The sequence below is a fragment of the Hemiscyllium ocellatum genome, chromosome 25, assembly GCF_020745735.1.
Source record: "Hemiscyllium ocellatum isolate sHemOce1 chromosome 25, sHemOce1.pat.X.cur, whole genome shotgun sequence".
NCBI classification, from domain to species: domain Eukaryota; kingdom Metazoa; phylum Chordata; class Chondrichthyes; order Orectolobiformes; family Hemiscylliidae; genus Hemiscyllium; species Hemiscyllium ocellatum.
The window spans coordinates 14,992,216-15,005,451 of NC_083425.1; the positions used below are offsets into that span (position 1 = coordinate 14,992,216).

The 13,236-nt window shown below is 40.9% G+C and overlaps 1 protein-coding gene across 1 annotated transcript in view; it reads right to left on the reverse strand.

Moving 5' to 3' along the window:
* LOC132827952 (dynein axonemal heavy chain 17-like) overlaps positions 1-13,236 on the reverse strand; it is a 443,350-nt gene that overhangs the window by 298,237 nt on the left and 131,877 nt on the right. Inside the window, exons 22-23 of the mRNA XM_060844799.1 lie at positions 10,092-10,208; positions 3,753-3,839 (exon numbers count right to left, since the gene is read on the reverse strand). Of these exons, the coding sequence (XP_060700782.1) occupies positions 3,753-3,839; positions 10,092-10,208 (204 nt within the window). The remainder of the gene's footprint in view (positions 1-3,752; positions 3,840-10,091; positions 10,209-13,236) is intronic.

Below are 13,236 nucleotides of genomic sequence, written 5' to 3' on the forward strand. Positions count from 1 at the left end.
GCCCGCCTTGGAATCTATAACCTGGGGGCCAGAACAGTAGGACTTAAAACCCAAATCATAACAGCCCCTGGGCGAGGGCTGCCAGGTCCCAGCAAGTATTTTCACATCCACTGTAATAATGAGGGAGGATTTTACTCCACAATGGTCACCCAAGACCACGGTAGCAGGAGAAGGCCCGTACGGTACGACTCAACTACAGAAGAGCCAGTAGTCACCGGGTTGCCCAGGTGCATGGCAGCCTTAAACTGTGCTGCTTGGGCCAGAGGACTATTAGGGATAGAGAGCCCATAGTAATGACAGGGAATGTCATTCTCCACACTAAACACACCCTAGTAGAGATGCAAAACACAGGGAACTGAGTTCGCCCAGCCAAGGGAAAGGAAGACCCATTTAATATCCAGTAATTACACATTCTGTTTCACAGGACAGGGATGGGGTTGCTTTTATGCCCTGGTTCCCAAAAATGACTCATGCGTCCAGATACAGTGTACTTATCAGCACTGTACAGTCACCAGGGGACAGTTTACCTGCACCTACAGGGAACAAGTGTGCTTGAATGTGACCACGGACAGAGAATTCATATGTGGTCAGTGAAATGACACCCATGTCAGCTCTGCCACATGGACATATCCATTCAACACTTAGGAGCTGGGGTGGACAGACAGATGGAAGGACAGGACAATGTACGTTACCGAGCAGCGAAGGGGTTTGTTTTTCTATTTAAGGGAACTTATGCAATAGACACCCCACACTTCACAAACCTGTTTACAGTGGGGACAATTGGACCCCTTCCTGTACCATGCCCCGGCGGGGGACATGTTAGGAAAAGGATAGTGACCCACTCCATCAGCCAGGAGCTCTGTGCTGACTGGAAGGTGCCCACCACTTTAGGGTCATCATTGGGATATGAATTCTTAGGATCTCTATTTTTGGGGTGGGGGGACACAGTAGGGATCATCATCACTAAAAACCGAAATTACCTTGTACAGGGCCTGACTATCTTAGGCAATAATACCTCAAAAGCGCTGGGAGCAATTAATACAGAGCTGGCTGAACTCAGACTCTACACACAGTAGACACATTATGCAGTGGATTATCAAGTATCAAAGCAAGGTGGAGTTTGTAAAATCATTGGTGACAATTGTATCACACATGTTATTGATGCCTCTTATTACAGTAGCCATCAAGCGAGACCCGCGCGATAATTTTGGACAGGGAGCCACAATCACAGACAGCTAGCTAAATAGGTTCATAGGTAAATCTTGGGGGCACTATTTGGCATATGGAATAGTTCTCCTCATTGCACTCATGCTGGTATTCTGTGTGCCTCAGGTGTTAAAAGTTCTGTTGTAAGGCGTTACTGATGAGAACTGTACCAGCAGTGAGTGTCCCAATGGAAGAACTCCCAATGACATTAGCACTCCATGATTCCTCTCAGGAGGAGCAGCTCCTAGAGAGGACCGACCTCTACATGTAAATTGGGTAACCTGTGGGAGATCTCCAAAGTTGCCTTCTTGACCACAAAGGGGATAGTGAAGTGGAAGATGCCACGCGACAGGGTGACACTTGGCACACATGATGGCCACTGAGCCATATGTTGGCCACTTGACACACAAGATCGTCACCAGACCACAATATGGTGTTAGACACCAGAGCAAACACAGATACTGCATGGGGCCACTAGAATGCCAGCACAACCTAGTTGATTAGTTTAAGGTGAGTGGGGGAGAGAATACACATATGTAGCGTATACTGCACACCAAAGTGTCTGGGTCCAGCCAACACCTTTGATAGAAATGCTAACTCTTTGATACAGACTCAATACAAAGTGCTGCAGTAGTTGTCCTTCTCAGGAAGAGTGATTAGCACCCATTACTACAGCAATGGACATTTGCGCAGACATTGAAACTGACAATGTCTGTGCTGAAACTAACAAACCACGCTGAAATTAACAAAGGCTGCACAATGACTATATCGAAACTATCAACGGTTCTGCAATGTTTACAATAAACAAACTATGCTACAGAAACATCCCTGACCTATTATATCACAAAATGTATAAATGTATCTTGACATGTGCTCCGTGTTGAGAGAAGAATCGCAGCTGACCACTGTGCTGTTGGTAACTTTCTCTTTCCAGAGCTCTGGTATTTCCTTGTACAATAAACTCTGTCATTGAACCCCAACTCTGATTCCAAGGCTAGTGTGTTTTCCCACAACAATAACAATAGATGTCTCATCTATATCAGATATGACATAGAACTCACAGGTTAGCAGTCATCCAACAAATTTGAAACTTGACACAGAGATGAGTGTTGTGGCATTAGTAGAGAAAGTCCTTTAATTGAGAAAAATGAAACTATAACCTTCTGATAGAGAACTGCACAGTTCAGACAGAACCCCATCAACATGGAAGGAAGGTTATGAGTAATCTTAAAATGTAGAGACCAATCTATTCAAGATATTCTAGATGGTTCTGTCAGAAATTAACATTCATAATATGTTGACAGAGCTGACATACAATATTTTAATAGTTTAATCTTAATCGAGAAACCTTGTATCCTTTTTGTTAGAATGTTCCTTGAGATTAATTTTAGATATTTTCTAGCTAATTGTCTCAGAGATCTACTACACATCTTTGGCACAGGTAGAACTTGAACCCCTATCTCCTAGCTCAGAGGTAGGAATTTACCACTGTGCCACAAGAACTTTAATCAGACTACTTTCATGATTGGAGTCTTACATAGTTACTCCATGTAAATCATTAAACAGGTTTCATAAAATGGAAAGATATATACATTTTAGGTACAGACTTCCTCATTCCTTACTTTTAACAAAATGCTCCAGCTAGAAAGTAAACAACTCCAAAGGATAAATTCTGATGAAAGATTGAATTCTGATTAAAATTAAAGACTGAAGGACATTGACTAATTTTAGCTATTTTTAGCTGTTAATTGTATTTTTCTTTCCAGTTTCAGGAGTTCCTGGTGTTACATGGAGTTGGCACAAGGTTAGTTGATCACTTCACCCATCATTATTTTATTTAACCAATGGATTTACAAATGGATGCTTTTCCTTCTAATAGCCCACCTATTTACCAAGTATGGTGACCAGCAAAAATACACACAGACTTGTATCAGTAGCTAGATTCTTTTGTAGCCATCAAGTCCTGGAATGAAACTAGAACCCAAGGTTTTCCAGCTCAGAGGCAAGAGAGCTACCTGTCGAGCCAGTCCAGTTCCCAAGATTCTAACTCGTAAAATCTTAATTCTTAGCTGAAAATGTGTTGCTGGTTAAAGTGCAGCAGGTCAGGCAGCATCCAAGGAACAGGAAATTCGACATTTCGGGCAATAGCCCTTCATCAGGAATGAGGAAAGTGTGTATTCCTCATTCCTGATGAAGGGCTTTTGCCCGAAATGTCGAATTTCCTGTTCCTTGGATGCTGCCTGACCTGCTGCGCTTTAACCAGCAACACATTTTCAGCTCTGATCTCCAGCATCTGCAGACCTCACTTTTTACTCGAAAATCTTAATTCTTATCCATGAAATGACAATGAGATAATTAATAGGAATTAAATTAAGGATTCATTTTAGTTAACAAAAAGAAGATACTGATAATGAGATGCAGATCTTATTTTCCTTCCAGTATTACTTAGTTATGACTATATCTACTATGCTTTCTTAATGCATGCAGGTAGTTATTGAATGGACATGTTTTAGTGCCAATTGATTAAAATACAAATTCATAATTACCTTATCTAAAGCCTTATATGGATTTGGATTGTCAAACTTAAAAGGAGCCTTCACTTTAAATTTTTGTCTAAAGCCATGTTGATTAATCTGCGGAAAAGATTAAATAAAAATTGTCAATGTACAAAGGAGTTTCTACTATAAAGTCTTACTTTAGAGATAAGATGAAAAATAAATACCAATGAGTAGATGTATTAATCAACAGCATTCCTTTACTTTTATTCCTTAATTGGTTGTGGTATCACTGGTGAGTTTGGCATTTGTTGCTCATCCCCATGGAGTCATAGAATCATACAGCATGGAAAGAGACCCTTTGGTCCAACCAGCTTATGCTGACCATGTTCCTAAATTAAACTAGTCACATCTGCCTGCATCCTTGAAATTGTTGGAAGGAGGAGTTAAGAACCAATCATATTTCTGTGGGTCAGAGTCACTTGAAGGTTAGTCTAGAAAAAGACAACAGATTTCCTTCTCCAACAACTTTGTAAGACTACCGTTACTTAGACTAGGTTTCGGTTCCAGATTTTATATATTAAATTCAATTGTCACGGTGTGATTTGAATATTTGTCACCAGAGCATAGCTTGGGCCTTTGGATTACTAGTTTAGTGCCATTAACACGATGCTCGTCATGATTTGGAGATGCCGGTGTTGGACTTGGGTGTCAAAAGTTTAAAATCACACAACACCATGTTACAGTCTAAAAGGTTTATTTGGAAGCCTTCATCAGGCTTCTCCACAACCACCTCCCAGGTTGTGTGTGTGCAGGTGTAGGACACAGTGGAGAAGAACAGATATACAAATCTTTATTGATATTTTACCACCAGGAAGAAAGGAAACACCCGAGTGGCCAGTGACAAGCAGTGCTCTTTTCCCCTGTTAATTTTTTTCTCCACACTAATATTGGTCAGTCTGTGCCTCCTAATTGGCCAAGGTTAACAACTCCAATCAAGGACTCCAATCATCAACAAAATCCACCAGGTTATAATCACTACATCCCCCACTCCCAGGTCCAGTGACGTAGGCAGAGGGTGAGAACCTAGAGTTTCTGACAGACTTTCTGGCTGTTCTGAGGGGCCAGGTATGTTCTTGCTCTGGCCCTGTTTATTCAGGGTCACCTCACATATCCAAAATTTGCAAGTCACGGGACCCAAGCTTGCCTCATACCATATAGGACCATTTCCATTGTTCTGGCACCAAACTTTGTTCCACAAATTAAATTGCCTCTCTCTCTTAGGATCATAGTGGGTCAACACTATAACTGATGATACCTTTTTTTACTTCACTAAAGGCTACTTATTGGCTGCAAAACCATTTCCAAAGTTGATCCTTGTTCAATAGCAGGTATAAGGGAGCCAAGATGGAGATGAGGCTATATATGACTTTTCTGTAATAATTCACGAACCCAAGCAAAGATGTAAGTTCTGGTACAGATGTAGGAGCCAGGACTCCTTTGATTGCCCTCATTTTATCGTCCAGTGGGTTGTAACCCGGTTTTCTCGACTCATAACCCATGTAGGTCACTTGGGGCGACTGGAACATAAATCTTTCCCGTCTCAGGTGTACATTTGCCTGGGAAAAACAGTTAAGCATTATGTCCAAATTCTCCAGTTGTTCTTTATCGGCCTTCCTGGTGTTAGAAAGCCATCCAGATAAATGGCAACCTGGGGTAGCCCTTGTAAAATGCTCTCCATGGTCCGCTGGAAAAGGACACAAGGCTGTTGATATCCAAATAGCAGTCTTTATATTGGTGTAAACCCTTTGTGGTGTGAATTGTGGTAAAACATCTGGAATTCCTCATCCAGTCACAACTGTAGGGAGGCATGGCTCATGTCCAGCTTCACAAAGCATGCCCCAACCCACCAACTTTGCAGAAAAGGACTCTATGTGAGGGACTGGGGATTTATCCAGCTACAAGAAGCAGTTTTCCATTTGCTTAAAATCCCATCAAAGTTGAACTGAATAGTCAGACTTCACAATCAGTATGACCAGTGCTGCCCATTCCTCAAATTAAACTACTTTGATGATTCCTTTGCTCTCCAGCCTGCTAATCTCAGCCTCTACTTTTGCCCACAGAATTGCTTCTTGGTCAACATGTAAAGTGAGTTTGGCCCCTGTGATAGTCCCAAGTCCTTCTTCCAAAAACTCCTTAGTATTTCACTAGGATGTCACTGAGGCAGCCATTTTCCAATTGAAAAATGTTGAGCCAATCTAGGTGAACCTTTCTCAATTAATTCTGCCCCAATAGGCTTGGACTGCTCTTACTACCATCAATGGTAACTTCACTAACTGCTTCTTGTAGGAGTCCAGAACTGAAGTCATACCCTTAATTTGCAACAGTTCCCTAGTGTATGTTCTCAGTCTGGCTGGTGTCTTGTGCAAATTTAAGGGTTGGAGACCCAAGTGAATCTCGTTAAACAGCTTCTGCAACTACAGATCCAGCTGCACTGATATTGAACTCAGTGGGAAGTGGGTGACTAATTAATATTTCATGATATAAATTTCAATCAGTTCTGATTTGCAACTTACTGCTCCAACCCACATGAAGGGGTCTTTCCAGAGAGTGCACTCTCCTGTGTACCAGTATACAAACTTTCTTACTCAAGTCAAGTTTTGTGGAACTCCTTTGCTGTCTCGAGTCCACATACCTGTAGCAACTACAATGGCTTGCCAGCTCAGATTCTGAAGAACCTTTTAGCTACTTGGTCAAGGTTCGCCTTTATTCTGGTGTTCTGCTGTGGGCTGGCCTAGGGCCTCTCTTATTAGGATATGCCCCATGTGAGGCTTTGTGATTGCCGACACACAAGTGGTTTTCCCCATGTTTAATCAGACAGGTGAGAATCTCCACTACCATTGGGATACCCTGTAGTTCCCAGGCTACACTTGCTGATTTTCTAATAACAAAGCCAGTTGAGGTGCCTGTTTTAAGTCCAATTGGGCTTTAGCTAGTAGACTCTTTAATTATTGTCCCTCCCTGCACCACTGAGATAACTGCAGAGAGCCAATATCCCATCACCAAGTCACCTTTTAATTTACTTGCGCAACATACGCTGGCTGTGTACAGAGGAGATTCTAAATCCCCTGTTAATATTGGTCAGCGAGTGCATCCTGATTGGGGTTGTTAACCTAGATCAATCAAGGACCTTAGTCAAGAAGATCCATCTGATTCCAATCACTAGAGGATCTTTGGCGAATTTTTGCAGTGTATCTTGTAGGTAATACACACTACTGCTAGTGATCTTTGGTAGTGGAGAGAGTAGATGCTTGTGGATGTACTGTCAATCAAACAGATTACTTTTTCATGGATGATATCCAGCTTCTTTAGTCGTGTTGGAGCTGCACCCATCCAAGCAAGTGAGGAGTATTCCATCACACTCCTGTCATCTAATGTTTGAAATGTGGACAGGTTTTGGAAATCAACAGGTGAGTTAGTCACCACAGTATTCTAAGCCTCTAACCGACTCTTAAAAACACTGTTTCTGTGGCAAGTCAAGCTGAGTTTGTAGTCTATACTAACTACAAGGATGTTGATAGTGGGGGGATTCAGTAATGGTAAAATCAATGAAGATCAAGGGGTGGTGATTAGATTGTTTCTTATTGGTGATGGTCATTGCCTGGAATGTTACTTGCCACTTGTCAGCAAAGCCGGGATAGCCTCCAGACATTGTTGTATTTAAATACTGACTACTTCAGTATGTGAGGAGTCATGAATGGTTTTGAACATTGAACAATCATTGGCAAACATCCCCATTTCCGATCTTATGATGGAAGGCAGGTCATTGATGAAGCAGCTGAGGATGGATGAGCCGAGGACATTCCTGAGGAACTCTTGCAGAGGTGTCCTAGAGCTGAGATGACTGATCTCCAACAACCATAACTGTTTCCCAATGTGCCAGGTTTGACTCCAACCAGCAGAGAATTTGTCCTTGATACTCATTGATTCCAATTTTGCTAGGGTACCTTGATGCCACACACAGTTGAATGATGTCAAGTTTATCTCACCTCTGGAATTCAGCTCTTTTGTCCATATTTGAACCAAGGCTTTAATGAGATCAAGAGCTGAGTGTCCCAAGTGGAACACAAATTGGACATCACTGCACAGTTTTTGCTTGATAGCACTATTGATGACATCTTCTGTCATTTTACACATGATCAAGAGTAAACTGATGGGGTGGTAATTGACTAGGTTGAATTTATTCTGCTTTTTGTGTACAGGACATACCTATGCAAATTTCTACTTTGTCTCGTAGATGCCAGTGCTGTAACTATACTGGAAGAGTTTCTCTAGGGGAGCGGCGAGTTCTCGGCACAAGTCATCAACACTATTGCCAGAATGTCATCAGGCCCCATAGCCTTTGCACTATCCAGTACCTCTAACTATTTCTTGATATGGTGTAGAGTGAATCAAATTGCCAAAGACTAGGGTTTGCAATGCTGGAGACCACTGAAGGAGGTTGATATAAATCACCTACTTGACACTTACAGCTGAAGGGTGCTGTGTATGCTTCAGCCTTATCTTTTGCATGAATGTGTTGAACTCTTCTATCATTGAGAATGGGCATATTTGTGGGACGTCATCCACTTCTGGCGAATTGTATAATTATCGACCACCGTTCACAATTAGAGGTGACAGAATTGCTTTGGTCTGATCCATTGGTTGTCAGACCACTTAGCTCTCAGCATAACTTTTCGCTTGTGCTATTTGGCATGCAAGTAGCTTCACCAGGTTGACACCTCATTTTTAGGTCTAGCAGGTGCTGCACCTGGCATATTGTTCTGCACTCTTCATTGATCCAGGGTTGATCACCTAGCTTGATGGTAATGGATGACTGGGGGAATACGCTGGGCCATGAGACTACAGATTGTGTTGAAGTAAAATTATGTTGCTGTTCATGGCCCCTAGTGCCTCATGGTTGCCCAGATCTGTTTGAAGTCTGTTCCATTTAGCATAATGATAGTGCAACACAACATTGAGAATAGAGGCCAATTGGTCCACTGACCTTCTGAAGAGCTTCCCACTCAGACTTCCCCACCGTATCCCTTAACCCTGCTTTATCATGACTAATTGACCTAGCCTGCAAATTCCTGGACACTACAGGGCAATTGAGCAAGACTAATTCCTAGCCTGCATATCTTGAGGCTGTTAGATGAAACCCACATAGATAAAAGAAGAATGTGAAAACTTCACAGACAGTCAACCAAGGCTAGAATCGAACCCTGGCACTGAGGCATCAGTGGTAACCATGTTGCCACCATGCCACTCACATGAAGGTGGGACTTCACCTCCACAAGGACTGTGCAGTGGTCATTAATACAAAACTGTCATGTACAGATACATCTGCAGCCAGCACACTGATGTGGATAAAATAAAGTATGTTTTCCCTTGTTAGCTCACTCACCACTTGCCACAGACACAGTCTATTAGCCATATCCTTTAGGACTTGACAAGAATGCAAAAACAGGCAAAAAGCAATAGGTTGAGGGTGGCAAAGGGAAATTAGTTCACAACATCTTTGACTTACAGAAGGAAATCTGTTACTTGTATATTAAGCACGATCAATCATAGGTAATTGGTGGGCATTAATAGACATTCAGTCTTTGAATTAAGCATACCTGCCTGCCTGCCTCCCTTCTGTAGCTACAGCCATTCTGTGGTGTCTCAAAAGAGGAAGCATATGATGTCCACTAATATACATCAGCACTTCCACAACCTATGAACACTAAGAGAACTGAAATGCATTATCACTCAGAAACATCATTTTAATTTGATCTGTTCAGTTTTCCTGAAAATTTTGGATATTTAGATTGTTAATTTGGGTTAGTGATGGTTCTTTCAAATGGAACATTCAGTTTGTCATAAATGAAAATCTCAAACTTTAATAGAAATATAGTTGGTCCCAGACTAAAATTGTATTTGTTGAGTTCTAAGATTTATTCTGTATGTAAGTGCTTATAAAAATGTTCAAAGAATAGCTTTGGCTCTACCCTTCACCAACTGACTTTCTGGAGTAGAACACTTCAGTTGATAGACTGCCTAAATTTCAGATTCAGAAAATCTGCTAGTATGCTTTGTGATCAAGCCCCTTAAGATCACAGAACTCAGATGATCTGGCATCAAGGCAAACCAGAAAGGATAAACCCTCACTTTTTTGCCATAACTCCATTAAAATTGCTGGTCCAGCATCAGTAAATATAAGCATAATATTTTAAAATATTCATGTCACTACCATTTTACCAGACCTAACACATTTAAATTAATTGGGTAAACTGTTAGTTTAAAATAAAAGGATTGTCATTTTAATGTCAATAACCATTAGTTAGGAATTTTCTAGGAAAGGTTTACCTCAAATCGTAGACACTTTCTTCGAATGACATTGACTTCATTGGCTTGTAAAGGTGCCACAGCATGCTTGCAAATAACAGAAATTTTCTTTGTGTTGTTCCATTGTTCTGGAAGATCCTAAATATATGATATTAAATAAAATAGCATAATTGTTTCATAATTTTCTTTGAAACTGACTTAGGAGTATACAGCCCAACAGGTTTACTCATTTTAAATTAATGATTAACTAGGTTAGACCAGCTACTGATAGGGCACCAGTATTTGTGCTGCACGTGAACCAACTCCCATACTATTTATTTAATCTACCACACACTCTCACATTTATTCTCAAGACACAAAGCTCTGCTCAACTATTGTCTGCTCCACTCTATCTAAACCCTCACATTATTTTTCCAATATTAAATTTTGGATGAGCAGAAATTTCCTCTGCATAAATAGATAATACTGAAAATGTTCCTTTAATTCAAGACCATAAAGTACGCTTTACAGTGATCAGTTATATTCCTCACCCTGGAAATTGACTGAAATTGTATCAAATAGGGTGCATCATCAGTGCTGCATTTGATTGCAAGATAGCTTCAAATCATATATCATTGTGGTGACAAAGATTACCTACATCCACCTCTGCTATAACATTACTCTCAGATTTGGAGATGCCAGTGTTGGACTGGAATATTCAAAGTTAAAAATCACACAACACCAGGTTTTAGTCCAACAGGTTTATTTGGAAGCACTAGCTTTCGGAGTGCTGCTCCTTGATCAGGCGGTTGTGGAGTATAAGATCATAAGACACAATTTATCATAAAAGTTTACAGTGTGATGTAACTGAAATTCTGTTGAAAAAGTCCTGGATTTTGTTAAGTCTCTCATCTTTTAGAATTAACATATTGGTTTCAGTTCTTTTATATGTAAATCGCAGAATTTTGTAGAAGTTACATTCTCAAATGAACTTTAACAACAGGTGTCATGTTGGCCCAGATAATGCATTGAAGGTTTGAGATGCCCTATGAGACTGTCTGTGTCACAATGTTCAGACTGATTCTAATCTAAAAAAATGGATTTACAGAATCTTACATGGATTCATACAGTTTTTAAGCAAAGTAAAACTAATTCTGCAAGTACAAAATCACCCCACAAACTTGTGTGTGCATGTGGGTGTGTGTGTGGAGTGGGGGTGGGGGTGGCGGGGTGCAGTTATGACTATGAGAGAGTGTGTGTACGTGTGTGTGAGTGTAAAGGGGCAAATGTCTAAGAGGGTGCATGTGGATGTGGGAATGTGCGAGCATATGAGAGAGAGCTTGTATATGAGAGAGTGTCTGGGAGAGTATATGGGTCTGTAGGAGTGTGTATGAGAATGTCTGTCTGTCAGTGTGTCTGTATTGCAGTGGGGGCACCTGTAGTGTGACATGAACAAACGATCCAGGTCTTTTTCAAAATATAACTTCAGTTACATTATACTGTAAATTTTTGCTATAAATTGTCTTATGATCTTATACTCTACTATCACCTGATGAAGGAGCAGTGCTCCAAAAGCTAGTGCTTCCAAATAAATCTGTTGGACTAGAACCTGGTGTTGTGAGATTTTTAACATTGCTCTCAGACACTGCCTCAGTTTATCTACTGCTGCAACTTTCATCCATGTCTCTGTACTAGAGTTTTCGTGACTGCTCTCCTACCCCACCTCCATGAACTTAAATTTATCCAAACCTCTGTCTGTATACTAACTAACAGAGTTCCACTTACTTTTTACCTAGTATTTGCTGGCTTACACTGGCTCCTAGTCAAATAATGTTTCAATTTTAAATTTTAATCTTTTCCTTCAAATCCTCTTGTGCTGTCCCCTTCCTCATCAATCCTTCCTCTAGCCATACAATTCTCTAAGATGCTTGCAGTCCTGTAAATCTGCACTCTTATACATCCCCTATAATTACTGTTCAATGGAGTAATTGTATAATGGGGTCAGCCAGGTGGACTGCATAGAACGTGAGTACCTGATTAAGGCTGTTAATGTGGATATAAACAGGAGTATTGGGGAAGTGATGACCTAGTGGTATTGTTGCTCGACAGTTAATCAAATGTCCTGGGGGGCCTGTGTTCATAAGCCTGCTGTGGCAGATGGTAGAATTTGAATTCAGTTTTTAAACAAGTATCAGGTTTTGAGGCTTGTCCTCATATCCCTGAAAACTGGTGAACAGTGGGGTTTGGGATCTGGCTTTGCCACTCCTCTCCCTTGTTAATTGGCTGTCAGCTGTACTGTTTAATAAAATTTAAAAATATATAAACATGAGTGTCAGAGGTTCTGTCCCCTCACAGGTAGCTCTGAGGAAGCTGAAGCAGTGACAAGTGCTATGCATGTATAAATGAAAGGTGACTTAGTGACAGGATACTGGCTTCTGTGGAGTTATTTCATCCATGTTATTAGCTGTATGCTGATAGATGTGTCCTCTGAACTTCCTTCCTAAGCCTCACTTCTCTCAACTTCTACTTCTTCCTATGACAGGCTCCTACATTTTTGATCAAAATTAACATTGATATATCAGACATCACACAGCACCAGGTTATAGTCTAACATATTTATTTGAAATCAAGCTTGGAGTGCTGTTCCTTCATCAGATGAAGGAGACTGAAGTGAAGGTGACTTCACTTGATAAAGTAACAGTGTTCCAAAAGCTTGTGATTCCTACTAAGCCTGTTGGACTATAACCTGATGTCGTGTGACTTCTAAGTTTGTCCATCCTAGTCCAAGGGTCTAGATTAGAGTGGTGCTGGAAAAGCATAGTAGTTCAGGCAGCATCCGAGGAGCAGTAAAATCGATGTTTCAGGCAAAAGCCCTTCATCAGGCACATAGGCAGAGTGCCTGAAGGGTGGAGACTGCAAGCAACTTAGAGAATTGTATGGCTAGAGGAAGGACAAGAAGGAAAGATGAGGAAGGGGACAGCACAAGAGGATTTGAAAGAAAAGATTAAAATTTAAAATTGAAACATTATTTGACTAGGAGCCAGTTTTACCACCCTAGTCCAACACAGGCACCTCCACATTATCATATATCCTAATGAATCTTTTGTAGGTTGATGTCATATGTTGCTTCATAACATTCCTGTTTATTGCAATGTTTCAATCCTTTAAGATAAATGCAAGCTGCTTA